This window comes from Alosa alosa, chromosome 18 (assembly GCF_017589495.1).
Source record: "Alosa alosa isolate M-15738 ecotype Scorff River chromosome 18, AALO_Geno_1.1, whole genome shotgun sequence".
In the NCBI taxonomy this organism is placed as follows: Eukaryota; Metazoa; Chordata; class Actinopteri; order Clupeiformes; family Clupeidae; genus Alosa; species Alosa alosa.
The window spans coordinates 28911606-28938522 of NC_063206.1; the positions used below are offsets into that span (position 1 = coordinate 28911606).

General features: G+C 43.5%; 3 protein-coding genes across 3 annotated transcripts in view; 1 reads left to right on the top strand and 2 right to left on the bottom strand.

The window, feature by feature from the left end:
- Window positions 1–1249: 1249 nt before the first annotated feature.
- Window positions 1250–22863, bottom strand: abhd12 (abhydrolase domain containing 12, lysophospholipase). Its single transcript, XM_048269257.1, has 15 exons — window positions 22828–22863; window positions 21701–21879; window positions 11532–11587; window positions 10089–10211; window positions 8082–8187; window positions 7358–7477; window positions 6829–6859; window positions 6399–6444; window positions 6128–6257; window positions 5695–5732; window positions 4737–4816; window positions 4554–4636; window positions 3716–3794; window positions 3270–3397; window positions 1250–2753 (listed from the first exon to the last, which is right to left on the bottom strand). The coding sequence occupies exons 2-15, from the start codon at window positions 21868–21870 to the stop codon at window positions 2720–2722; spliced, it is 1224 nt and encodes a 407-aa protein (XP_048125214.1). The 5' UTR covers window positions 21871–21879; window positions 22828–22863; the 3' UTR covers window positions 1250–2719.
- Window positions 22627–25021, top strand: gins1 (GINS complex subunit 1 (Psf1 homolog)). The gene is made up of 7 exons (XM_048269258.1): window positions 22627–23088; window positions 23269–23333; window positions 23421–23519; window positions 23616–23706; window positions 23865–23981; window positions 24432–24506; window positions 24641–25021. The coding sequence occupies exons 1-7, from the start codon at window positions 23014–23016 to the stop codon at window positions 24707–24709; spliced, it is 591 nt and encodes a 196-aa protein (XP_048125215.1). The 5' UTR covers window positions 22627–23013; the 3' UTR covers window positions 24710–25021.
- The window catches only part of ninl (ninein-like), a 28275-nt gene continuing 26149 nt past the window's right edge, over window positions 24792–26917 (bottom strand). The window contains exon 29 of the mRNA XM_048269259.1: window positions 24792–25980. Coding sequence (XP_048125216.1) covers window positions 25789–25980 — 192 coding nt within the window. The 3' untranslated portion in view covers window positions 24792–25788. The remainder of the gene's footprint in view (window positions 25981–26917) is intronic.

The following is a 26917-nucleotide window of genomic DNA, read 5'->3' on the forward strand; positions in this document are numbered from 1 at the left end:
CGTCTCAATGCTGTCCACTGCTCGCAGCTCTATGGCTGTCCCCTCAAAAAAAAAAAAAAAATAGAAATTAACTGTAGACTTAAAAACTGTACATACAACTCAAGAGTTTATGTAAGGCGTTTACACATTTCTGTTAATGTTGCGTGCAAATGTATTTCCAACTACCTACTGAACCTTTTGGAGACAACTCTAGTGATCTACGGCAGGCTACATTCCACAGGCTATTAATGTGACCACAATCAATAAATATGCAATGAAAGCTATGTGGAAAAAATGCATTCTTTTACAAATAAGTCTTTTTGGAGTGTCAAAGAAAAAAAGCCAAGAAGATTCCTTATAATTTCTGTTGGTGACAGATTTGTTTTAAGAATTAACTTTGCTTTGGTCAACAATAAAGGGAAAGGCAGAAACTGTACCTTATCACAAGTACAACATATATTTTTTATTTATAAATAAAAGTTTTTCCTGTTTTTGCGATGGCTTAAAATGCAATCACTCTGACCTCCTTCACCCAAATCATGATGCGCTCACGTGGCTCCATAACCTCCATCATCAGCCTAACTGACCGCTTACTACACGGGAGGAATGTTAGAAGACTGTAAAGGACGTCTGGACATTTGAATAATAATAATAAAATAAAATAAATTCTCCACACTCTTCAGCAGTAGGTCTTTAAATAGTGCTGTGACTAATAACATTAACATAGGCTATTAGGGAAGTGGGTCATGACTGTTGTTGTTTTTTTTTAAGTGCAAGAGAGCATTAAAATCACCAGAAGAGATGTAAAGATATGAAGTGTCACCACAAGCGCCCGCTGAGCTAATGTGAGAGGATTTGCTGCCACAAGCTCTCTGTGGTTAATGAAGCTCTTTTAAAAGAAAGAGAAGAGGGAGGTGGTGGTGGTGGCCTTCGGCTCTGCGGCTACCAACTAGCCTGTCCGACTGCCAACGCCCACGTAATCTCTGCCTAAAAACAGCAAGGGGAGGCAGAAGGAGGGAAGAGAGGAGGGGAAAAGAGAGAGAAGGCTCTCCTCCCCACATCCCTCTCCCCTCTGAGTCAGCCTGAACATAAACCACAAAAAAGGTCAGAGAAGCAGTGATCCACTCTGAGTAATACCAAAGAAAACCACAAAAAACAAAACAAATCAACACTACTGCCTCAGGCAGCCTCCTCTTCCCCAATAGTTGCAGGACCTGCAGGACCTGCAGGCCGCCACCCCTCTCCCCCTCCCCCCTCCCAAATTGACCCTCCAGCCCCACCCTGACAGTAATCTCTGCTAGATCAGGTTCCAGCGACTGGCAACCATGCCTAGTTATAATGAACCTTAACAGGCTCCGGACGGTCACCCATAGCGCCAGACAAATGCCCATGCCACTCTTCCCAGATACGGTAGGGCTGCCGCTGAATGAACATGGTCAGAAGGCCGTCTAACCAAAACAAATGGTAGGAAGTAGGACAGACAAGACCTCTGGAGTCACTGTTGCATAAGAATGTGCTGCATAGAAGCCATAGCGCTCATCATGGAGACAGTGTCATTGTCTTTATTGGTAACACTAGTTGAAGGCAACCACCATCTTCTGTTGAGCTGTAACATTATTCATTAAAAGTCTCAGAGTATCTTATGAGACTAACTGTGACCAAACAAGTGTGTGGTGCGCGTGTGCGTTTGTTCGTTCGTGTGTGTGTGTGTGTGTGCGCACGCATGCGCATACACAGGGGGCAGAGGGAAGTGCAAAGAAATTTAAACATCAGAAGCAAAAAGGAAAAAAGATAAAATGACATTTCCATACATTGTACAAGTTTAAGTATATGACATACTTCACAAATATAAAGTTTCGTGGTGTCCTTGGTCTTCCACTAGGCGCTTCAGGACAAAATAACATTTGGAGTTCACATTATAGCAAGAGGTTAGAAGAATTTGATTGGTGCGAGCGGTCATTTTAGAGATCTGTTTCAGTTGCAATATGTCCAAGAAGATGTGAGGGTGAATAAATAGAACAAAGCTAATCTGAAAAATAAAAACACACTACTGGCCCTCATCTTTTTTTGTAACCTCCCACTCTTCTACATCTCTGAGATGGCAGAGAGAGTCCCGGGTAGTACTGTAGACATCTCCTGAGACCATATTCACAATTCACCTCATCTTCTTTCTCTCTCTCATAACCCTTTTTTTCTCTCTTTCCTTACATTGTGCAGTTAAAAACAACTTCAGTGGTGACGCCTGATCTGTTTCCTTCTCCAGTGTTGGCTGATGCCACTCGTTCGTGACGAGGTCTCGTTAAGTTGATGCGTGTTTCGTAGCCTTGTGCCCGAGCTCAGCTGCATTCAGTGACTTGGTAACCGGTGAACACAGGGCCATGCAGATTTTCAAAGTTGCTTTGCATTGCGTTTGTTCATTAGTCATCCCTTCCTCCTTTCCTTCTTTCTTTCTCTTCCTCCATCTCTTTATCTCTCTGTCATCCTGCAGGCATGTCAGTAGCTTAAGGGGAAAAGGACTGGGATGGTGCGAGTCTTCTTTCAGTCCATGCTTCTGTGTACAGTACTAGATCTGTTTCGTGTATGCAATGCGTGTGTTTGAGATGTATCCACTACACAAATTTACGAGTGTGTTTATGTTCTTATGAGTAAAAGGTATGTATGCATGTATGCATGTATGCATGCATGCATGTATGTATGTATGTATGTGTGTATGTGTGTGTGTGTCAACCACACTTCTCAGCTACACGTGGGGATGTGTTGTGCCAAGAAAGTCACTAGAGGAGAGACAAACAGGAGAAAAGAACACATGAAAATACACGTACACACACACACACACACACACACACACACACACAAAATAGAACAGAGAATTAAGCAGCGTCTCATCTCGCCCAACTCTGGTGAAACGTGAAACGTCTCCGCTGAAGGACGAGGGAGACAGAGAGCTCATTAACTCATTGTCCTCACAATCAATACTTTAATGAGATAGGTACAGTAGGGTTCAATCCAATTGATGATCATTGACCACAGGTCTTACTGTATGGGACAGTAGGGCCGGGTGGTTCTAAGCTCTTCATCAGAGTCAGAGCTCTGACACCATCAAAGTTCCTTTTAATGGGTAAAGGACCAAATTAAGAGCAGTCTTTGAGTCTATGAGAGTGTTGATTACAAAGCCCAATGCTGGCCATTAGGCTTTGTAATCAACAAACTGTGTTAATGAGGGCATGGGTTACAGGTCCTGCAAGGGCCAAACAGGGTCTGAATGGCCATTTTGCAGCCCTGTGTTGTACCTGAGTATATGTGGCAGCTCGGGACTCCTGTAGATGAATTTGTGTCGGTAGCCCAGGCTGACGGGGAAAGGGATGAACTGGACCTTGTGTCCACTCAGACTCTTGGACTGGGCAGCGATGTTGTACAGCTGAGCAATGGGAAGAAGAGGTAAGGCGTGAGCACTCACTCTCACACAAACAAACACGCACACACGCACACACACACACACGTTTTCCAGCTGACAACAGATGCTGACTGGCAAATGAAATTCAAAGAAGAAACGGTCATCTGAGAGAATGTGTTATGAGCGGCCTCATGTTAGAAATGTACAACGCAGCACAGAGAAAGCAATCATTACAAGAGGGCTTGGAGGAGAAAAACAGTTCCGAATTACTAAGTGGTCTCTGTGTGTGTGTGTGTGTGTGTGTGTGTGTGTGTGTGTGTGTGTGAGCTTGATCACCCATACCTTCTTTCCAAGGTGGAAGGGTACAACTGTGTCGTCCTCTGCATGCAGGATGAGAACAGGGCACGATATGTGGTTCACGCTGAAACAGCAACAGAAACAGAATGAGAGAGAGAAAGAAAAAAAGAAAGAAAGGAAGAAAGAAAGAGAGAGAAAGAGAACGACATAGATCTGAGTGAGGCTTAACTCATATGGGAGCATAACAGAGCTTAAAGGAGAAATCCAGCCAATTTTAACACAGAGCTCAGTTGATCATGTTCACAGAATACTGTTGGTCGGAAAAAACTTGAAAAAAATTGGTGCTGTCTGGCACAAGTTAGCCGGCTAGCGGTTAAAGCCGGCAACGTGCCTATAAGCTGTTCTATGAGGGCATGTTCTAAACTGTACCTTTGGGCCTCCTAACAGACTCATAATGTTCAACCCAATAATTGTGAAAGAACAGTAGAAATCCTGTTTTTTGTAAGCCGTCAGCCTACCTGTTCCCGCACTTTGGCTGCTTTAGCCACTAGCCGGCTAACTCGCGTCAGACAGCACCGTTTTTTTCCCACAATTTTTCCGGCCAACAGTATTCTGTGAAAATGATCAACTGAGCTCCGTGTTAAAATTGGCCAGATTTCTCCTTTAAACTCCACATTTTGCAAAGACAAGGCAGCACCCCAAGCAGCATAACCCCAAAAGTGGCCCAACGTGTACCCCATGAAAACACAACAAAAGTAGCTGTCCTATTCTGTTTACCCCACTGAAGATACTGAATGGCTTTCCCCAGGCTTGGCCTTCTTTTCCTGTGTGCACTGGGGTCATACTCTCCTTGGTGAACTTCACAACATGGAGGCAAACTTACTTCTCATCGCTGGCAAATCGAATGTCATTTGCTGTTATGGAATCCAAAAAGAACCAATCAAATCCAGGTAGGTATCTGTAGACCTGTAGCAAGAGTATGAAAAGGAAATTACTTTATAACCGTTTTACCATTAGAATAATGTTTCAAAAGCTTGAAGAGTTACAACAGACATTACATGTTTACCATTGAGAAAGGATGGCTTTTGGCTTCCTCTCGAATATTGGTGAACGGAGACTCCAGTATCAAAGAATCCGGTGGAGTTCCTGCAAATTGAAAGGGCTGCATTTGAACTGTTATGCTTTTGAATTATGTACTTAATTACCAGGAGATAGAGGAACTGAAACAAATATCAGACTGTAAATAAGATGAAAGGACTACTATATACAGTCTTGTAACTTCCCCCCTCCCACTCACATTGCTATTGACTGGGTCGGGGTAGTGGGGTGGGGGGGGTGTAATGTGTAATGTGTTGAAACTGAGCTGCCCCTAGAGGTGAAGGGAAACCAATACCTCTGGCTGTAATTCAGGAATCAGAAACCTGAGCCCTAGTGTCAGAACAGGACCTGTGGGTTATCAAGGGTGTGTGTGTGTGTGTGTGTGTGTGTGTGTGTGTGTGTGTGTGTGTGTGTGCCTAGAAACCACAAAGGATGATCTAGTTTCTCCTCTGCGGTGTGGCATGCCTTCATAGCCACATACCAAACAAGAATGAACCACTGATAACCTTGACTTTGATCTCCATGCTACTGCTGCTGTTGATATGCCTCATCTCTACCTTTAATTCAAGAGCCTATAGTCACTCTCACCCGCCCACCCTCCTCCACCCCCCAAAGCAGTCTTGCACACAGGAAGGACATTCAGACATAGGTCTGCTACTGCACTGTACTGTATATATAGAAGGTTTTTATGGACAAGCTGAACGCGCACTCTGCTGCCAGTGTCCCTTTCTGCTGACCTCTCATTATTCTGCCGAATGGCGCGGCTAGTGTGGTATAGCGCAGCAGGAGCGTGGGGGGGGGGGGGGGGTCCGAGGGGGAGCAGCAGGTTGAGCTTGAGCCCTGGCTGGGTTAGCAGAGCCTGAAGAACTCAAGGCTACAGGGAGAGAGTGCTAAATTTAGCGCTGGAATAATGAGCACACGCTTACCTCGCTCACACAGATGTCGGACAAGGTTTGTGGCCACGCTGGGGAGGGAAGAGAGAGAGCATCTCATTTGTCACATGAACACATCTTATTAGTCATGATTCAGCAGTTTACCCAGGCGCACGCACACACACACACACACACACACGCTTTTGCACTTGAAACAAACAATTGCCAATTTTGGCTCTTCTTCTGCCTAATTTAAAAATGTGTGTTGCATACAAAAAAATAAATATAAATATAAAAACAGAGAAAAAATAATTTGATCTTGTATGTCACTCTGCTTTTGTCAAGGAAGCAGAAAATACAGCATTTGTTTGCAAGTCATTCGTTCACATGGTCTATCGAGAGCCTAGTTCTCATGGTCCTCATTGATTAGTTTGGAAATGTGGCTCCCTCCCGTGACACCGAGCGACCCTCCAGGCCCACCACTCACCCAGTGCCCAGCGAGTGGCCCCAGATGTAGAGCGGCTTCCTGCCGATCCTCTGCTTCACCCACTGGTAGATGAAGTGGGCATCTGAGGTCATGCCCTTCTCAGAGGGACTGCCTTCAGAATCGCCCCAACCTGAAAAAAAACACACACACACACACACTCATAAGTTCCATTCCTGTTGGGTCATGATACATTATGTTACAATGAGCTGTAGAATTCTGAATGAAAAATATTTAAAAAATAAACAAATAAAAATAAAAATGTCACACTTACCCCTATAATCAAATGTGACTACATGGTAGCCCAATGAACTGAGAACCTGATAAACATAGAATGTAGAATTGGGTTAGCATTCCAGAGCATGCCTTATGCCTTTCATGCTCTTTAAACTAGACTCGGATATTTTTCACTTCTGCCATTAAGCTTACAGAAAAGGCTGAAGAATCAACAACAGACAATAAGCCTGAATGCTCATTTTTACAATAAAATACCATGTTCATGGAACAATCCCCTGATGAAAGCTCACCCAAGGCAACAGCACCATGATGGTATTCTTAACATATGGAACCAACTTTTGTCCATATATGCTTCTCTGTCAGATGTTCAGTTGAGTTGAGTTAAATACAAATGTAAACGACAGCAAACAAATGCAGATGCTTTCCACCAGTAGTGAGATCCAGCAGCTAGGTGTGTCCACACTCACCTTATAGAGCTGCACCCTGTGGTCTCCTCCCCTGGAATAGCAGAGATATGGAACTCAGCACACATGACAGGACAGACGCTGTTAAAGCCTACACTGAAGCCTACACTGTGGGCAGAGGGGGCGGGTGGCGTGTCTCTTGGCAGCCTCGTAGTCATTACCAATTTCAAAAACCAGAGTTGACTGAGTGAGTTCAGAGTTGACAGTTAAGTCCTGTGAGGGCTGAATGTGGGCCACAAAGGGATCACTGAAGCCAAACTTTAATTCAGTACAAAATGGGATCGCTGTCCAGGAAACGTACAAGCCATATTGTGAAGACCCATTTAGTAGGACACTTTATTCAGAGCACGTTCCCAGTGGATCATGTTTGGTGGTGGTGGATTATGTTTTCATTTGAAATTTGGAGTCCAACTACCTAGCTTTTCACACAAGAGAGACTTCAAATCAATGTGCTTATTATAAATACGGTAATACACACTTTTTTTGCTTCCGAATCTTGAGGGGGGGGGGACACTAACGCCCAGTTTCTTACCTGGTACCAGCGTTTCCGTGGAGATAGAGCATGACTGGATGGAAGGACTGAAGCGTGCCCTCATACCACTCGCGGTCCTTTCCCTGAGCTTCCTTCCACATGTGCGTGGGGACCGTGTGCCTGAGAGACACACACACACACACACACACACACACAGAGGAAGATAAATCAGACACTGGAAGAGGACAGGCACAAGAGACAGTAGCAGCCTATTCCTGTATTCCTAGGCTCAGTAGCAGCCTATTCCTGTATTGAACACATTGATGGGTGAAACTTCGATCATGGCAGTTTATTGTGCACACATCACAAGCTTGCACTTTGGATGTGCAGAGGACCCACGAGCCTGCTCTGTCCTTTTCACTAAAACTAAATGTCCCCCAGCCCTGTGGGCAAGATCCACAAGGTCCTCTGTGTCCTCTCCGCAATCACTCACACAGATAACAGCTGACACAAAGTCTCTTTCCTCACACTCACACACACACACACTCTCCCTGGGCAATAAACTGTGCATCGGTGCCCTCAGACTTAAGGCACTTTTCACACCCTTATGGGTGATGGCTCAAGGGTGAACAAGGAAAAGGGGGGGGGGTAAGAAAAAAGAACAGAGGACAGAAAACAAGAACAAAAGCTTCTAATTCTGTCCCTGTGTCCTTCCCCTTGCTCACTCACTAGTGAGGATAAAGGGCACAGGAGCCCTCGAGCATGGGCACTGGTGCCAACGTACCACACGCCGATGTTGATGCCCTCCTCCGGCTGCAGGTAGAAGTTGTGCGTGTGGTTGAGGCCCTGGTCATGGGGCCGCTTCAGGTCGATGAAGTAGGGCATCCGCACTGTGAGGAGAGGAGGAGGAAGAGGAGAAAAGAAAGGAGAGATGGAGAGAGGAAGAGGAGAGGAGAGGGAAAGAGAGGAGAAAATGGAGAAGCGAGGAGAGAAGAGGGGAGGAGAGGAGAGAAAGAATGAGAGGAGATGGGGACAGAGGACAGAACAGAACAGGTTAGTTTACAGCTACACCATTATGGCTGGGGACACAGTAACAGAAACAAATGACCCTTGCTGTGAGGCGAGGGATGGGGGAGGGTGGAGTCTGTGGTGGTGATGAGGGTGGGAGGGGGACAGCAGAGTGGGAAGAGTGTGACTGATGCTTTACCAGATAAGGCACCCAGTTAAGACTTCCTGTGCAGACAGGCCTGTGAAGACTAGCGTCATTCACTTCATTTGATATCACTGGCTGCCTAAAGGCTAGCGCTGCCATCACTCGTTACATCCAGAGCAAGAAAACCTGCTTAAAAAAGCTCAATAGTCGTGGCTAGGAGCAGTTCCTATTTACAGCGCCCGAGGAGAATCGTCCCAATAACTGATCTAGTGGAGGGATGGATTTCATGTTACATAAATGCAGTCTGACATACTGAAGCAAAAAGAACAAAAAAAGATCTCCATGATAAAATAAATAAATGTTTTAATAATGATGCTTTCTGAGTGATCACCATGGCTTGGCTCTGTACATTAACTAATAAAACAGCAGACTATTGTGGCCGTTTGTGTGGAGCGTCATGGCAGATGAGCTGCTGACTGAATGAATGAATGTTTTAAGCGCAGGGTGGCTTCTCCCCGGGCCCAGGCAAACGAGGAGGCTGGGGAGGGCGCTTGGGTTGCAGGTGCCCACAGAGAATATCGGATGGAGCGGCCCGCTTATGCCGCGCCGGCAGATGGAATATCCGCTGCCGCGCTCCACTTCCGTATGGGGTTCCACATAGGGTCCGGTTTCAGGGTCAGTCGACGTGTTGAATGAATGCTCTCACTCACTCTCACACACACACACTTACATGTGCACACGCGCACACACTCACGTACACACATGCACAGCTGAAAGTCACCCTCAGTAATGTACAATAGTCAATTTAAATCAATAGAATCCTATTTTGTGTAACAGACTGGATTCATGGACTGCATTCAGGACACCACTAAAGTAGTGGTTCTTAACTGGTCTGGCCAAAGATCCTTGATTACCGCTTGAACTCTCTCTGGTCTGGCTTTGGGACCCACAATTTCCCATGTTCATCAAATCACGACCCATATATAACTTCTTAGTGTTCAACTCAAGACAACAGATGGTGAGCTACATGCTAAGACATGCAAAGTACCTGTAGTGCAAAGTGCCTGTAGGCCCATTTGTTTGGAACATTCTGATGTTTGTGAAGTCTTCAACTCTAGATGTCACCTTTCAAAGTAGGCTACTCGGCATGTTTGTCTTTGACAGGGGTGCTTGGTTTCCATGTGACATTTTAGTTTAGATGGTTTCATGCCCTCATGTGCCAGCAATTCACTGAACACCACACACTGGGGTTTCTGACTGTCCCATTTTGTTTACTTGTGTTTACCCCTAAAATTATGTCTAACATGACCGGTCACATAAACACTGTCTATCTATGTCCGTGGCAATGATGACATATGAATAAAGTCTATCAAAATAAAGGTCCAATATTAGATTTGATAAGCATTTTAAATGAGCGATTTCTTATTTTTTAACACAAGCTCTGTGACCCACCCAGAACGGTTCCGCTACCCACTTTTGGGTCGCGACCCACCAGTTAAGAAACACTGCACTGCTAAGGATCTGCACACATAGAAATACTCATAGAGAACGCTTGAGTGTGGGATCATATCTCCAGCTTGATTTAAAAAGAAGGCCGTGAATCCTATCTGTGTGTTATGAGAAGACGGCCGAACTCACCAAAATTTAAAAAGACTAGTTTGGCTTGAATGGAGGGGCAGAGCTTGATGATGACCGGGATGGCCAGGTAGAAGCCCAGCAACCACATCAACATCCTCCTGAGTCTCCACAGAAGGCCCCTCCTGGAGAACACACACACACACTCATAAGACAAACCATGTCATTGGCAGCAACACTCCTCATCATCAACAACATTTAAGGCAAACCATATTAGTCGCACCAGGTATTTCACAAAGCAACAACAACAACAAGCTCAATAAAAAAGCAATTGGGCTCCTGGGTGAATGAGCACACAAAAAAACACTGATGGATGACATTTTTATTCCTAACTTGTTTTATTAATGGCATCGCAAATTATATGGAAACAAGCAATCAAACAAATGCGAAAACATTCAGGAAAGGCTTTATGGATTTGTTTTTGGGAAATTCAAAGTCCACCCACCCAACCCAATATGGAATATATGGATATGCAAAAGGCAAACATGTGAAATGTAGAAGGCTGCATGCCTGGCTGGCTGACTGACTCTCTCGCTCTCCTCCAACCCCCCAGGAGTTTCTGCATCATATGATTCCACACCCGCGCTTCTAATTTGATGATAAGAGCTCCTGACTAATGCAGGGCCTTTAGTGCACAGGAGCTGAGCAGTCGACTCATCACTCTACAGCATGACCCTCACCCCAGCACATACAGTAGTGCACGCCGCCCACATACATTACAAATACCTCCTGCACAGACAGAGCCCAAAAGGAAGCCCATTACAGACAGCTAAAGCAACACCCAGCATTCAGACCTTATTTGAAATTCATGCTCGTTGTACTACTAGGGCTTCTGAAGATACCTCATCCACACAAGACTCTAAACCCAAAGAGCCAGACTCATGTCTGGCTGGCTGAATTTGACACAGATACATGATCATCTGTCATCATTACAATGTCATGTTCTGGAGAAGCTCAGATACTCAAAACAACATGTACGTATGCGTGTGTGTGCATGTCTGTGTGTAATTTGAGTGGGGAGTGTTTTGTTCCCAATGAGTTGAGGGCTGCCTGGCATCCTTTGGTTTCCCACTCTCTTTGGGGGTCTGACCTGCTTTTACGCCCTCAGCCACACCTGACCGTCAGCCTGCGCTATCGGCAAGCCTCCCCAGGCACAGTGACCGGAGCATTACATCACCACATTTCTATTTGTGTTGCATAAGCCTCCCAGCAGCGTGTGGCGCATAAGCCCGGCATTATGTGTACAAGTGTGTGCCTATCTGTGTGTGTGTGTGTGTGTGTGTGTGTATCTACAGCCAGCCTAGCGAGCAGCCTAACTAGCAGGGGCAGCCTTGGGGACACAGCGCTGCAGGACAGGGGTGGTAATGACGGCATGGTTGCGGTGACTCAGACACAGTGAACACAGGTTTTTTCTGGGTGGGAGTTATTTTGTGTTGGGGGCCTTACCCTGTGGGAGGCAGCAGAAGGTGATGAGGCCTGGGCCCACGCATACTGCCAAGGCCCTGTTGTGCAAGAACACAAACAGCGGTGACTGCAATGAAGGTTTGTTTAAAAGTGTACTGTGATTCTTAACTGATAGACATTTGCTCCTCGTGGTCCTTTCCGTGTTTGTGATTGTTTTTTAGCATACAACCAGTCCTGGGTCTGCAGATGTGTAATAAACACAATGGCTTGCAAGAGGTCATATACCATTTCAACCGCACAACATGCTGCTTCTTTTTGCCAGAATCAAAGAGAACCAGTAATTCTTTATGTCACTCCTCATGACAATACATTGTCTCACCATACCCCCAGAAGGTGTGTGTGTGTGTGTGTGTGTGGTGGGTTAAGGGGAAGTAAGTTGGTCCTTGATTCAGCAGTCGATGACCTCTTTTGCCCTCCGGTGACCTTTGGGTCCGGTGCAGAGCTGTGGGCACTGACATGTCATGATGAGATGGCTCAACCGTCAGTCAGCCAGGGAGGTAGCACATTGCCATGGCAACCCTCAGGCCACACACTCACATGGACTGCTTATTTCAAACTAAAGGTAGGGCATAACCTTTAGAGCCCTGGCCTCTATATACACATACATAATGATGCATGTGTGAGTGTGTAAGCATGTCATGTGACTTGAGCATGAATAAGCCATATAGGGGTTTGTGCCAACAAGATATCTGGAACTGCATGGTTATTTCTCTGTGAGAAATAATCTATTGGAATAACTAAAGTCTTTGTTTATGTCCAGTTCCTTCCTGTGGTTCTGTAATAAAAAAAGTCAGCACAGCAGTACCTTTGAACCTATAATTATTCCCTATGTAAAAAACACAGAATGTACTTTGTGCTGGACCCAACAGGAGCAGCAGTGGCCTTTCATTACCCAGATCGCATGGTAGCCTTGATATCAGTCAGTCACTGTTGCTCTTGTTTTCCAGTCTTCCTAAGAGAAACGTGATTCTAACTAACAAACATAAACAAAAATATTTGACGCTCTCCCTCTCTGACAGACACACACTCTCTCTCTCTCCACCCCAACTCACTCACTTTATCTCTCTTCCTGTCTCCTGCTCTGTCACACTCAGCTATCTGTACTTACTGTAGATGTGTCTTGTGCAGTGAAGTCTGTGTGAGATGCCAACGCCCTCTGACAGAGTGCACCGAGAGCTCTTCCTTGGCACCATGAATTATGCAGCTCATTTGAAAAGAGACTTTTAGACTCATACAATGCCATTGAGGAGCCGGGGAGAGACTGATAAAGAGAGAGACATGGAGAGAGACAGAGAGAGAGGGTGCGCTCAGAGACACAGGGAGACAAAAAAACAGGGGCAGGTAAAGTGAGATTGAACGCAAAAAGTTAGTGAGGGAATGAGAGAAAGGGGAATGAGACAGGCTGTGTTGGTGTGTGAATCTGTGAGTGTGTCTGTGTCCGTGAGCGAGTGAGTGATGCTAATGTGCAATTGTTTGCCCTCCTCTTCACATCTTAAAAGGATGCCAATAAGACTTTCTCAGGCTTACCAAGGCATAGGCCTACCCAAACCTTCACCTGGTCTGTAACATCACCAGGCTACGCCCCTGATAGAGACAGAAGAGAATCAAACCACTCCACCTACCCTTCACACACAAACCTCTAACTGTGTCCTCATGATGTGAAATGGAAAAGGGACTGAGATCATTGTGTGACAGAGAAACAGGATGGTTGTGGCGAGGCCTCCTGCATCATGACTGTGTGTGTAGGCAGTAGGCAGCATGTCAGCCTCTCTGGGTCCACCCAGCTGAGCTTTGAACCAGGCCACAGGGGAGGACCGCTTCCTGGAGGCCTGCCTATGCTGGGAGGCGTCTCTGCTGCCCTGATGGATTAAACTCACGGGGTTTCTTATTCTAAATGCATGTGTGTGTGTGTGTGTGTGTGTGTGTGTGTGTGTGTGTGTGTGTGTGGGTGGGTGGGTGTTAGGATAACAGTGACCTGCTGCTTCAGCTGTGGTGCATGCTGTAAGTTGTGAATAACCTGATGTCTATTAATCAATTCATTGTCTTTGCATGGACCAGGGGAGCAAATGTTAGTGTTTGTTCCGGTGTGTGTGTGCGTGTGTGTGTGTATGTGCGTGTTTCCCTGGTGAGTGTGATCACTCCTCCACATGGAGTGGAAAGAGGAAACACCTGCTATTCAAAACATGGCTTCACAAAGCCCTGACCAAAGTCTGGCTTGACTGGACAGTCACTGTCCTCCTACCTCCCAACCCACCCTCACAACCCCACCCCCAAAACCAGGCCAACAGATGGTAGCCAGAACTGCGGAGCATGTGAGGTGGAGCCTCCACCTCCGCCAAACACATCACACTCAAATATACACCGCTCATGTTTGCTGCAGCAGAACTAACCTCACATCCACCTTCAGCACAAATCAATATGTCAGCAGCACAGAGTCTTATCAGCTATTGTTCAATAGCCTCCTACAATGAAGGGTCGCCCATGTCCTCATCTGATCTGTAAAATGACCAGGTAATGACTGCCATGCGGAGCGTGGGAGGGAGAGACTAATACAGGAGGGAAGAAAAAGAGAGAGAGAGAGAGAGAGAGAGAGAGAGAGAGAGAGAGAGAACGAGAGCGAGGTGTGATGTGTCTGTGATCCGCTGTGCAGAGTAGACTGAAATACCTGCACGTTTAACACCCTTCCAGCTAATGTATTTAGTGGAGCAGCCAGGTCACACAAATCTTCTGCCATCTGGCCCTTATTATGCTCGTGGACATGAAAGGGTGGGGGTGCTCCACACGTCCCGCCGGATGAGACTTATCAGCGGCTTGGTGCAAGACCACTTAAGGCATCCTTGCATGTCCAAAAAGTCCTCCATGGAGCGGAAAAACAAATACTAAACTTTCTAGGATTGTGTAGGACTTTCTAGTCTACACATTTATCGTGGCATAATTCATTGATATTGACAAACACAAAAAGATATCCTCTTTAACTGATGGTGATGAAGTACTTGTTATTGGTTACTGTTAGACTAAAGTCCTGACTCCCCCCCACCCCACACACACACACACACTCCCGGTCACCCTCGCCCTGGCCAAGGTCAGTGCGGCTGGGAGGACCTTGAGACACCCGTGGCTGGCAGAATGGGTGCAATCAGAGCCGGTGCGCTAATGCACCCTGACAACGGAGGAGGAGGAGGAGGAGGAAGAGGAGAGGGCATTTCAGAGCAGGACTGCCACGGCGGCACCATCTGCCTCCATCATAGCTGGGCCTGAGGATGAGCGGGAGTGGGTAAATGGGGTCTGGAGGGAGCCGGGTTGAAATGCGGTTCGGGGGTCAGATGTTTTATTGGGGGGGTTAGGGTTTGGGGGTGCTGTGTGCAGAACAGTCACACTGCAACTAAAGCCCGACCGATATGGGATTTTTTGGAAGACAGATACTGATTACAATATTTGAGGATTTCAAAAAACAATAAACGATAAATAAGCCAATATTCATTTTTAACAAACATAATGTAAAAATGTACTCTAATATTTAACATATTGAAAAAAGTTCTGATTCCAAATGAAAGGCTCTTACAATAAATTATGAAATAATTATTATAAATGTGGGACATTCTACTAGAAATGTACATTTCCTGTTCTGGGATTGTTTCAGTGAATGAAACTTGTATAATACAAAAATGTAGTAAAGTGACTTGTCGTAAAGTGACTCCTCGATTTCTAGGAGTTGTTCTGTAAAAGGACATGTAATTCATTAGGCTCTCTGATCGTTCACATCAATATATTAAAAACATGAAATTAAACATAAATTCAAGAAATAAATGGAAATGTACAACTGTCTGCAAGTTTTTGTCATGCCCCGTCATGGTTACATAAAACACTACATAAAAAGTTCTCTCATTAAATTATTTGCTTTTAAACTTTTATTTTTTTGCATGCTGTTTTTGAAGTGAACAATCTAAAGGGTCAGGGCCCATTACACTAAAATATTAAAAGGAAATAATGGAATTGTTGTATATCTAAAAAAGGTCACTAAACTCCATGCTTACATGCTAACAGTTTTGATTCTAGCACATTCTCAGGCAGAGAAATGGCCATTAAATTGACTGACTGTGCGGTCCCGTCACGTCAGACCCTGTATATACGTCACGTCAGCCCCACATAACTGCCATAGATGGCGCGTAACGGGGCCTGACAAATATCTTTGACAAATATCTTTTCAAGATATTTGCTTTATGATGCCATTTTTTGTGTTTTTTACATACCATTAGCAGCATTAAACTGGACAGTTTTAAAAATGTAAGGAGTAGAAAGTACAGATATTTCAGTATCCACAGTAAAGTACAGATTAGGCCACACGTACTGGATTTTTACCAGGATTGTTCTTTTTTTTGAGTGACTGTCCCGGATAATTAATAATAAAAAATGAAACGGCTATTCGGTTTTGTTGCTATTCGAGTTTATCATACATCAACTCCTGTGTAGCCTACATACACAGACATGAAAGGCATGCTTTTTGTTGATTGACAGCAGAAAATTGGTTTATCTTATGACCTAGCAACTGATGCGCAACCACAGCTATGACCCCAGACCCCATTTTGTAGTTACACGCGTCTGTCTAGTAGCCTAGTTGCTCTATAATGTAGAAAGGGACAGCAGCAGGGAAAGAAGTCCAAAGCGAGTGTGTGTGTCTGCGTCAAGGAGTGCATCAGAGCAAATCTAGGTAAGAGACAATAGGAAATGTTTCAACATGGTATATAGGCTACTACACAGTACTGCCGCTCCCAACACCCGCATCATGCACAAGGGCACCAAGGGAACAGAGGGCATATGTAGCCAATAAAAAGCTTTACTTGAACTGCTGTTCTCTCTTCGAGGATGTTTACGATGTCAAAATGCACCAACTCCGTGTTACATGGAAGGAAGATACTCTAATTAATTGGGAACGCATATTGTGTGCGCATCTGAGAGAGAGAGAGGCTGGCAAGCTTCAGGTGGCTCGTCATTGTTATTATCTCCTTTTTAATAGATCTGATCATATCTGATTGTAATAACTTAGTATTATGCATAGTATTGTTAATATTGTGACAAACAAACAAGTCTAGAGTTTATGGATTAGCCTTATATCTTACAAGAGCTGTTGAAAGGGCTTTATGATAATCGTTTAGACTGAGTGACCTTAAAGTGACAATGCACCATATAAGTTAACAATGCGAATGTAGCGAATGCATTGTTGTTGTTTTTTCTACTCATAAGCCTCATTAGCTGTGGAGTCCTTGCATCATCGCTACTTACAAGCATTGTCTACTGGAAAATAAGATGGAGGATCAGTAGTTCACATTCCATTACTTAAATTAAAATAGTTATCAGATGATATAAATGGCCATACGGATAGATCGGCAAATAGCACCGGTAATATCAGCACACTGATTGTAATTGTCAAAAATTGTCTCTGAGAAAGCCTGTTTCTGCATCGTTAACGGACACTGTTTGGTAAACAAAGTATCCTTATCCAACTAAGACAGTTAACAGTAACAAGGTGGGGTCACTATAATAATCCCCATTTTGTCAAAGGGGTAAAGATTGTTAAGCAAACATTTCACACATGACAGAGATAAATGAGCCAAAGGAAGACATCAAGATGCTACATACTATTCCTATTTATGCACCAGCATGCAAAATTTGAGCCTCCTACATGGTTTAGTTCTGGCGCTGTGGGATTGTGAACTTTGACAAAAAAAAAGAGAGGCCGAACAAAATCGACACCCCCCACCCCCTGTAAAACTATCTGTATCTTGGAAAGTATTGATCTTATATAAGAGTAATTTTACAGTGTGTCTCCTGGGTAACATAGGTACACCTGGTATTTTTTTCAGAATTTTTTGAGACCTAAGTGCGTGGGCCCTGGTTGAATTGACATGGAATGACCCTACTTATTTCTGCAACAATCAAAGAGATATGTTTGTCTTTTGTAATATGTATCTTACAGTAGCTCAGTACTTCTGCGAGTAATCTTAGATATCTGGAAAGAGCCTTGTTTCTAAAATTGTACAACCGCAACTGGCACTGCACCTCCCCCATGCATGCGTATAGGTGCGCACGCGCACGCACACACACACATGCATGCACACACACACAACAGACACTCCACCGAGGAGCGATGCTGGTGAGCAAAAAGGAAAAAAAAATATCTGCAGTTCATGACACAGCCAATCTACAGGCACAAGCTCAACACACACAGACACAGATTCAAAGAGGGAGAGGGAGAGAGAAAGAAAACAGAACATGGCTCATCAAAACACACCAATTCAGATTTGCTTGAGTGAACAAACAGCTTATTCAAAATATACACTTAAGTCTCTGGCCAACAATGTGTCTCCCTGCTGTGTGTATTGTGCTGGATGTAGCACAATACACGGCTTTATCAGCTGCCTTGGCTCAGGTCAGTCTCCGCAGCAACGTGCTGTTGCACCCACTCCTTCAGAGCGAGCCACTGCTTGGTTATGGTTCTTAGAGAAGACTGTCCTAAGAACTTTTATCAGCTGCTGATCCTTGGGTATAGTTCTAGATAAGACAAAGAACCAATTTTGAGAACTCTCAGGTGATCTGTGGGTAGAATTTTGGATAAAATAAAGCATTGCTGCTAAATAATTCTAAGTTGATCTGTGAGTGTCCAGTACATTGACGGTTCAGGCACTGATTTAACACAGGCTTCTAGCCTGAAGGGCATCATGAGTAAGGGGTTCATTCTGATCCATGAAAAATGACAAGACGGAAACGACAAGAAAAATTGCCGTCTCGTGTCACAACAAGGATGGATGGAGGAAAGCCAATGGGAGATGCTTCCGGAAGAAAAAGGAGCCGTCTCTGGCCCTCACACAGGCTCGCTTCAGTGGGACCTGTCAGGTGTACTAAGATAAACAACCTGCAGCAACCTCCAAACTCTCCACAGAAGTTACAGGTCAGGGAGAGAGAGCGTAAGAGAGAGAGAGAGACAGAGGGAGTGTGTGTGTGTGTGTGTGTGTGTGTGAGAGAGAGAGTCCACACAGTAAGACAGTGGCTGAGCACTTGGCTGGGAGGCCTCTTTGCTGCAGAACAAATCAATCAGCTTTAATAGAGCGATTAAGCATTAGGGCTCTTACTGCCAAACTGTGGCTGAATTTGTTAGTTAATGCATGCACAACAGCACAGGACTGCAAGTCTTCCTATTTCTATCAACAAGCCCCTTTTGATTATGTAACACAGACTCCTGGTTTAAAATAGATGCCCTCTGAGTTTTGTACAAAATGCACAGCCTTCCTGTTTTGTGCTGTATATTTCAAAGCTGTACCGTGGATCACTCTATCAGCAATTGTAAATCTGCAAAGCTGTAAATCATGTTGTCTCAGGGAATCATTATTCAAATTTCCTTCCTTACTATACTTATACTTAAATCAATGACCACAACCACCCGACTGAAAAAGAGGTATCTATGTGACCTAAATATAGGCTAGACAGTGAGTGCAGTGCTGAAAACCATGGAAAAAAAATATATAAAAAGGTATTTCCCCATCTCTGTTGCTTAGCCGCCATAATGCACAATGACAGTGAAGTCAAAGCCACCACATGCAGAGCACAGCCTAAGGGGAGAGGAGAACAGAGTCAGGTGGCAGGGATGCAACCCTGGCAGGCGAGTTCTTCGAGACCCGCTGGGGAGGAGGTAGGGGATACAGTGCCACGCACTTTTAAATCCTATTCAGATGTATGCTGAACCAAGAATGGTTTGAATGGTTTGAGGAAGACAGACAATAAGAGGGTAACTGGAGTAAATGAGCAATCTCTCTCTCTTGCTTTCTCTCTTTTACACAAACATAGACATACACACACAGTTTTTTCCTTTTGTTGAGTCCTCAGCATTCTTCAGTCTTTCGTCCTTCTTATTTCCCCCCACATTCTACCTCTCTCTTCCCCTATTTTTTCATCTCCTTCCTTCTCCATGCAAAAAGAAGAGGGTCAGCTAAAACCCAGTGGCAGATAGCTTTGTACACTATAGCCTACAAAAAAAAGAAACATGGCAACTAACGAAGTAACTTAAAACAGCACTGTTTCTTTCTGCTGCCTTTTAGTGGTTCCAGAATATATTCTAGAGTTCATTGAACTTGAGTGAAAAAGAAACAGGTTACTAGTTCTAACAGAGTTCAAACTGTCCACTATCAGTGAGTGAAACTCAATGAGATCGTCCAGTCCCTGGTACAAAGAGGATGGGTATATATAGTTACTGTCCAAATGAGCAGAGCACAAAGGTGTGCGATTTCACATCTAGTGTCGAATCACAGGAGGACAGTACTCTGTGTCTTCTGCCGGCTGGTGTGTGTGTGTGTGTGTGTGTGTGTGTGTGTGTGTGTGTGTGTGTGGGGGCACAGAAAAGAGTGACTTCCTCCACAGCAACAGTTCAATAAAACTAAATCTAAGACTATCTCTCCTCTGGAAGCCTTTCTGCTGCTTCTTTGCTTTGCCCACATGTGTATGCCGGTCATATCTACAGAGCGGCTGCTACACTTCCAAACACCCCTGAGCAAGCCAGCATATTTGAATAAAGCCTAAGGGTACTGTACATGCCAGCAGGAAACTGTTTTTCATCTGCTAGTAATTTTTTGTTAAATGAGATGAATGACTAGCGTGGAATGACTTGGAAGATGGCTACTATTGCAAATCAGGCCATAAGCTTCAACCTTACGTGATAAAACAGAGGATGCAGGTCATGGGTATGGAGAAGCTTTTTTTGCTGACTTGGCGTCCTATTCACCTAATACCCTGTCTGACGCACTGAGCAGGCGGAGGGCTGCTTCCTCTGAGCTAAACCCAGACTGTCCTCACAAACAGAACAGCTTTGCGCCACACAAGTGCTCTTCACGAGATCTGTGCAGTGTTAGAGTAAGAGAGAGCTGTTTAATGTCACACTATCAGGGTTCCCACTCTAAGTCAAATGTAAAATTCCATGAGATTTCCCTGACTTTCCCTGACAAAAAAATGAATTCCCATGACTTACTATATAATTAATAGTACACTGGTCCTTTTGGGGCGATATTTCAAACCTTACATAGGTATTGGTTTATCAACAACACAAATTAACAGCATACTTCCTGACATAAATGTAACACTAATGTGTTAAATATTTTAAACATGAGCTTCAATTGTCTAATGACTAAAGGAAGTAAAAGTCAAATCAATATCAATGAATTCAACACTAGACACTCAGGACTGTATTAATACCAGACGTTCAACTTAAGACTGGGGATAATTGTGAAATTCCCAGCTCTGAGAACACAGGCCATTTGAAATGACATGAGCAACACAGGGCATGTGAGGCCCCTTTATGTACCACTATGTGCTCCTTATTTAATGACATTAGTGTGTAAATTAGACTCTCTCACAGGACTCACAATTCAGGATCAGGGGTAGTGGTTACACAAACCAGAATCAAAATCAATCAAAGACCACTGCCCATGTAGACACATGAGGAGAAGAGGAGTGGACATTAATCCCACTTAAGTGACACCCATCACTAGCCTATTAATGTAAGTCATTATAAATATCTACAAAACAACTGTGTCATCAAGGATTTTTTAAGTCTCAGATGTAGTAAGTGCCCACTGTTGACCTTTAAGCTTGTAGCATGCAAGCAGCATCAGCGTGCTGTACTCAATGTAAGCACTGGTTAAAGCTTCTTTGGTAGAACAGCCTTCTATTTTTATTGACACCATCTCAACTACCTTTACTGTGGAGTGCAAGTCACCAGACACCCCACCCAGCGTTGTTGCTCCAGACACGAGTGAAATTAGATAGGCTACTTTTTGATTCAAAAAGATGAGGTCGTTTCGAACTTAAGGACTTGGTTCCCCATGAATTCCTCTGCTCTAACTACATCTTAACACCGGGAAAGTGTCAGTAACCTATATGTATGCAACGCATGAGACACAAAACTACATTCTACATTGAAATAACAAGTCTGATTGATCAATACGTTTATTTATGTCTACCCCAAGTGAGACTCCTTTGAGAGCTACTGTGGAGCTTGGAGAGCTACACAACTCGTCTGGCACTGTAGTTAATAAGATTAACGAAATAATTAGCAAGCAAGAGCAGGCACCGAGCAGTTTGTTAGTTACAACGCGTCGATATCTCACCTTCTGAATGCTCTCCCCATCGTCTTGTCCGGGTCTGCAGAATTGTACTGGGCTCCAGAGTCCGTGTTCCCCTCTCCTATCTTGTTACAGTATTTCAGACTGCTGTCCGGCAATGTTTTGGTAACAGAGCTGTCATTATCTTGAGTGGGCGAGTTATTCCGCTTTCGCATCACTGAAATCTGAAGGACCAATTAAAAAATATAAAGCAAATATAACCGCAGCAACAAAGAACGCTTCAACCTTGCTTAATGTCGTTCGCTAAACGATGCCGGTTTGTTCGCTAAAGACGGAGGGAGCTGCTGTTGTTGAAAAACGCTTCGAAGTGCAGGAGGCAGTGTACGCCACCAATCCCTCTACCGTTGTATCCACTCCCAGCGCAACCGACATTCAGCACTTTTTCTACATTGTTTGCAGAAGTCCTATATCTGCAGAGACCAGCTGATCAATTCAACCTTTCCCCTAAGTTGCAACTGCAGCCAATCAGAGAAGACCTGTCAGCCATGTTTGCGACAGTCGTAAAGTTAGCTAAACATGTAGCTGTAATCATATGCTCGTAACGTTAAGTCAGTTTAAATACTACATCTTTAATTTCCCTACATGCTACTTGTCAAAACTACTTGAAATACTGTTGAAGAAAAACTTAGGGTTATCAAGACATTCAAATGTGTACTTGTCTATTGCTTACATCACAAAACGAAGGGGTTAGCTTGCTAGTTAGCCTAGACGGGAGGATCATAGAATTTCGAGTAACTTTAGCACATTTTAAAGTTGGTGGCTCTGGCTCTTTAGTAAGGCAGTTGTTTTCAAGTAAGAGCAGATGGTTTTAGATCTAGAGCTTCAAATCGCCCATACAAACGAGAAAACTTCCACCAATGTGCATTCGCATAATACAAGCACTTACATGTTTAGCCACCAGAGGCAGACACTTTGCTTTATGCACGGTTGAGCTAACCCTAGTTGATTCGGCTTTAATGTTAGCCAACTACTAACGTTCAATGTGTAGATCAGCCAGAATGTTACAAAACGTAATTATGGTAAGAAATCAACTACATTTGTTTAAAGTATACTGACAATATAAATTAGTTTACTTTAGAAACAAGTTAGAAGTAAAAGTGATTTTGAACAACCTGCTCATCTTGAAACTTCAAAGACTCCCCATACCAGTTCACGAATGTCCCTTACAGCGTCCCTTAGTTTGGACATGGTCACGTGATCATCACAAACCTCATTGCCGCGAAATTACTCGTTTGCGTGTTCACTTGCTAAGGCTATTGATCAATCGTTATTGCTTATTTAACTGTTACATTAGTAAAATGTTTTGTGAAAAGGCAGTTGAACTTATTCGAGAACTTCATCGGATGGGTGATGGACAATTACCAGCTTTTAATGTAAGTCTGAGTGTTACGTTTGTTATCCTTCCATGAAAGTGGTCTGCTAACTATTAGCATCAAGCATCATAGTTATTTCTGTAACATTAAGTTAACGTTACTTACATTAAAATCCCTGAATGCTTTGAAATGTTCAAATAATAAGTTCATTTGCCAACATTAAAATGTCAATTGCAATAGGAGGATGGCATCCGACAGGTCCTCGAAGAAATGAAGGCGTTATATGAACAAAACCAAAGTGATGTGTAAGTGATTGACATGATGTTAACAATAGTCGAGTACAACAACCTGTGTTGGCAAATGAGATTTCACTTTTTCCCCTGTCATTTTAGAAATGAGGCGAAAGCTGAGGGCAAAGGTGAACTGATTCCTACCATCAAATTCCGTCACTGTTGCCTGTTGAGGAATCAACGCTGTGTCGCTGCATATCTGTAAGCGTTGTGCTTAATAATTTGTTGACCCTTGCCTTTGACATGTTAGTTTATTTTATATCGGCTTTTTCTTGCCAATAAATCTCTATTCTACAGGTACGATCGCTTACTTAGGATACGAGCCCTTAGGTGGGAATATGGAAGTGTCCTTCCTACAAATATTCGTTTTCACATGTGCGCAGAAGAGGTAAATTCGTTTTGTTTTGGGTATCTGTCTGCCATTAATAACATTAGCTTGCCAGTGATATCCGCATGCATGTTTGAGCTTTAGGGGATCATTATTATTTTTCTGTCCAGATAAAGCTCTCTTTGAAGTTTATGCGTTTGTCTTCAAATGTTAAACAGCTGGAATGGTTCAACCAGTACAAAAAGTCCCTTGCCACCTATATGAGATCAATTGGTGGAGAAGGTGGGCTGGACATAACACAGGACATGAAACCTCCCAAGAGCCTTTATATAGAGGTGAGAAAGATGCAAAGGGCATAGTAAACACTCAGTGGCATTGTGAGGAATGAAGTTGTGTAGAATAAGTGTACGTTCTGTTATGCCTGCTTACTATATTGCAGTTCTTGTTTTTCTCAAGTTTACTTACTTATTCACTCGGCTGACGCAATTGACTAATATGTCAATTATTACAAGGGCTGGTCTCCCCAGAAGTTAAGTGCCTTGTTGAAGGGCACAACATTGGCACCTGGGAATTGAACCTACACCTCTCGGACTACTGCATGCCAGCCCAGCTCTTTAGATATTAGGCTACCACTGTTCTTATTGATCGAGTGATCTAAAGTCATAGCGGCAGACTGCAGCCTTTCCTACTTCATTCAAATCTCTTGCTCTTGCCTGACTTAATGATAAATAATAGGAAATTTGTTACCGTATTAGACTTCCTGAGATATTTTTGTTTGTGTGTAGGTTCGCTGTCTGAAAGACCATGGTGAGTTTGAAATAGATGATGGCACAGTTATCCTGCTGAAGAAAAATAGCCAGGTATGCTCCAGCAACACTTTCCATTCAAATTTGTTTACAAATATTGAATTGATTAATATTTAGGTAAATGTTTCAAGAAAGTGCCATTGTGTATAACCTAGTTTTAACTTGCTCATGCATAATCTTGTTTACAGCATTTTCTCCCACGTTGGAAATGTGAGCAGCTGATTCGGCAAGGTGTCCTGGAGCATGTCATCTCTTGAGGTCACAATAGAAGAGTGTATAAGATATACAGAATTACATGGAAATATGTTAATGTGGGGAAAAAGGTTCTGAAAGCATGTGTTCAAGGGAAGAGGTTTTACTTGGTAAACATTTGTACATTAATTTATACAGTGATGTAGGGCAATAATACATTTACATCCTACTTAATAACAATTACTCTTCATAGAATAATATCACTGTCTGGGGAAAAAAATAGGATAATGTTAACCACCATCTTAAATGTTCTTTCCACAATCTTTTGTGATTCTACAAGCTTGAATTGTACAGTAGTGCATAAAGATTTCAAAATGTGCAAGTGTCAAAATGTAGCACCCGTGTATCAAAACTATACATTATGAAATACTGTACTTTTGGTTGCTATTACAAGTTTATTAAGAACACTTTCATAAATATCATTCATTGTTATGACCAGGCATATGATTGTGCCAAACTTGGATCCATGTTAACAGAAGAACCAGTGGGAAGAAAAAGAAGCACCCTGATTTCCCTGTGATGTTAAGATTGGGACCGAAACCCAAGCAGCACATGGATGTAGCATTCCTACATCCACTCAAACATATACAAAGACAGGGATTGACCTGTGAAACTGGAGGCTTTCAGGGGACAGGTTGTCACTGTAGAGGTGGTCCAGGACTACACTTTATCCATGTCTTTACAACAACTTAGCCATAGGATTATACTATGGGTTTTAAGCAGTAATATTGTAGCATGGTCCGCTGCCGGTCATTTGTCTCAACCCACTTAATCAGACACTATAAAAAGCACAATAATTGAACCTATGATTTAAAACCTGCAACTGGTCTTACCTCACAAGAGGTGAAAAAAATAGAGAGCAAAAATTGTACTCAGTACCCTAGATGAAAATACCAAGTTACCTGCTTGGTTTGTGCTCGAACAATATACATGAGGATCAATTATTGCTTTGAGGTGACTAAGGACAATGCAGCACCTGTCCCACTAAGCTGTAACTGCATCCTACTTGGTTGTGGTGAAAGAGGATAGAGGTATGTCACAATAGTATATATGGCTCGTGTAAGCTTGTAGGGAAAGACGTGCTCTAGGCAGACAGGGATGCAGGAGCAATTTTACGAAGGAGTTTGTTAAGAGCAGCCACTTTCTCCTCGAGTAAGAAGCTCTTCTTCTCAGCACTCTTCTGACGTTGTTCTGTGATCTGCAGTGCCTTCATGAGCTGGGAATTCTCCACGTACAAGTCCTTCAACAGGAGATCGGACTTGGCATTCTTGGTCAACTGTAAAACAAAGATTGATCCAAATATGGTGTCTTCAAAAGCCAAGTTATTTGTGTAATTTCTCCCAAATTATGAGTTTAGAAATTATTATAACACGATAAGAGTTGCTAAACAAGCCACTGCAGACATGGTTAAAAAAACATTACAAATAAGTCAGATAGCTGCTTAGTTTTTACATCATTCAGAAGCCTCAAGTCTGGAAAGTACAACCAATGCCTACACCGATTTAGCTTGGTTTTCAAATAAAACTTTTACATTAATTTACTAAACCTGCAAGTGACCAATAGGCTACATGCACAAAAGGCTCTCAGTGCACTCATTTGTTTCCGGCAGAGCCAGGTGTGTTTGAACCTGCCTGTGTTAGTTAGTGTCAACACGGACCCAGTTGGGTGTTGCACCTAGTGAATCAGCCTGTTACGATAAAGAAGGATTTATGCGTGTGTTAAAATTTTTATTGGGCAAACAAGATATTCAGTATCAGAGTGAAGATGTAAGGAGCAGAATACCACAGAAGATGCCATTACAACACAGCTCCACGGAAACAAACAAGCTACCTGACAAGCCTGTCATACATGTAGCCCATTTAATTTTGATTCAATTTAACATGTACATCAAATGGATCAACTGACATCAGCCTTTGTTGAGGTGAAGAATATGATGTCTCAGTAAGCTGGATGGACTTAACTAGCCAAACTTTTTGTAATCATTTACTCAGCAAAAGCCCCTACCTAATTCAGTAGAACATGGATTGATGCTTACAGGCCAATTACAATTCAATGGAGCATTTCCAGCCAACAAGCAGTTTGGCAGAGCTAGACAAGCTCCCTGTAGCTTAATGATCAGATTAAATTGAAGAGGGCAGTGTTTAGCTTGGCTGATAGAAATCATGAATGTGCATTTCCTTGGAAAAGGATTGTGGATCTCAGGTGCTTCCTGA

Excerpts from the sequence above, each read along its gene's own strand:
- abhd12 (XM_048269257.1), bottom strand. The coding sequence starts at position 21,870 with ATGCGAAAGCGGAATAACTCGCCCACTCAAGATAATGACAGCTCTGTT. Across the intron at positions 10,212-11,531 it reads CTTCTGCTGCCTCCCACAGG|GGAGGGGCCTTCTGTGGAGA; the intron begins GTAAGGCCCCCA and ends GTGTGTTCTCCA. Across the intron at positions 6,860-7,357 it reads CACGGAAACGCTGGTACCAG|GGGAGGAGACCACAGGGTGC; the intron begins GTAAGAAACTGG and ends CTGCTATTCCAG.
- gins1 (XM_048269258.1), top strand. The coding sequence starts at position 23,014 with ATGTTTTGTGAAAAGGCAGTTGAACTTATTCGAGAACTTCATCGGATG. Across the intron at positions 23,707-23,864 it reads TTCACATGTGCGCAGAAGAG|CTGGAATGGTTCAACCAGTA; the intron begins GTAAATTCGTTT and ends AATGTTAAACAG. Across the intron at positions 24,507-24,640 it reads TGCTGAAGAAAAATAGCCAG|CATTTTCTCCCACGTTGGAA; the intron begins GTATGCTCCAGC and ends TCTTGTTTACAG.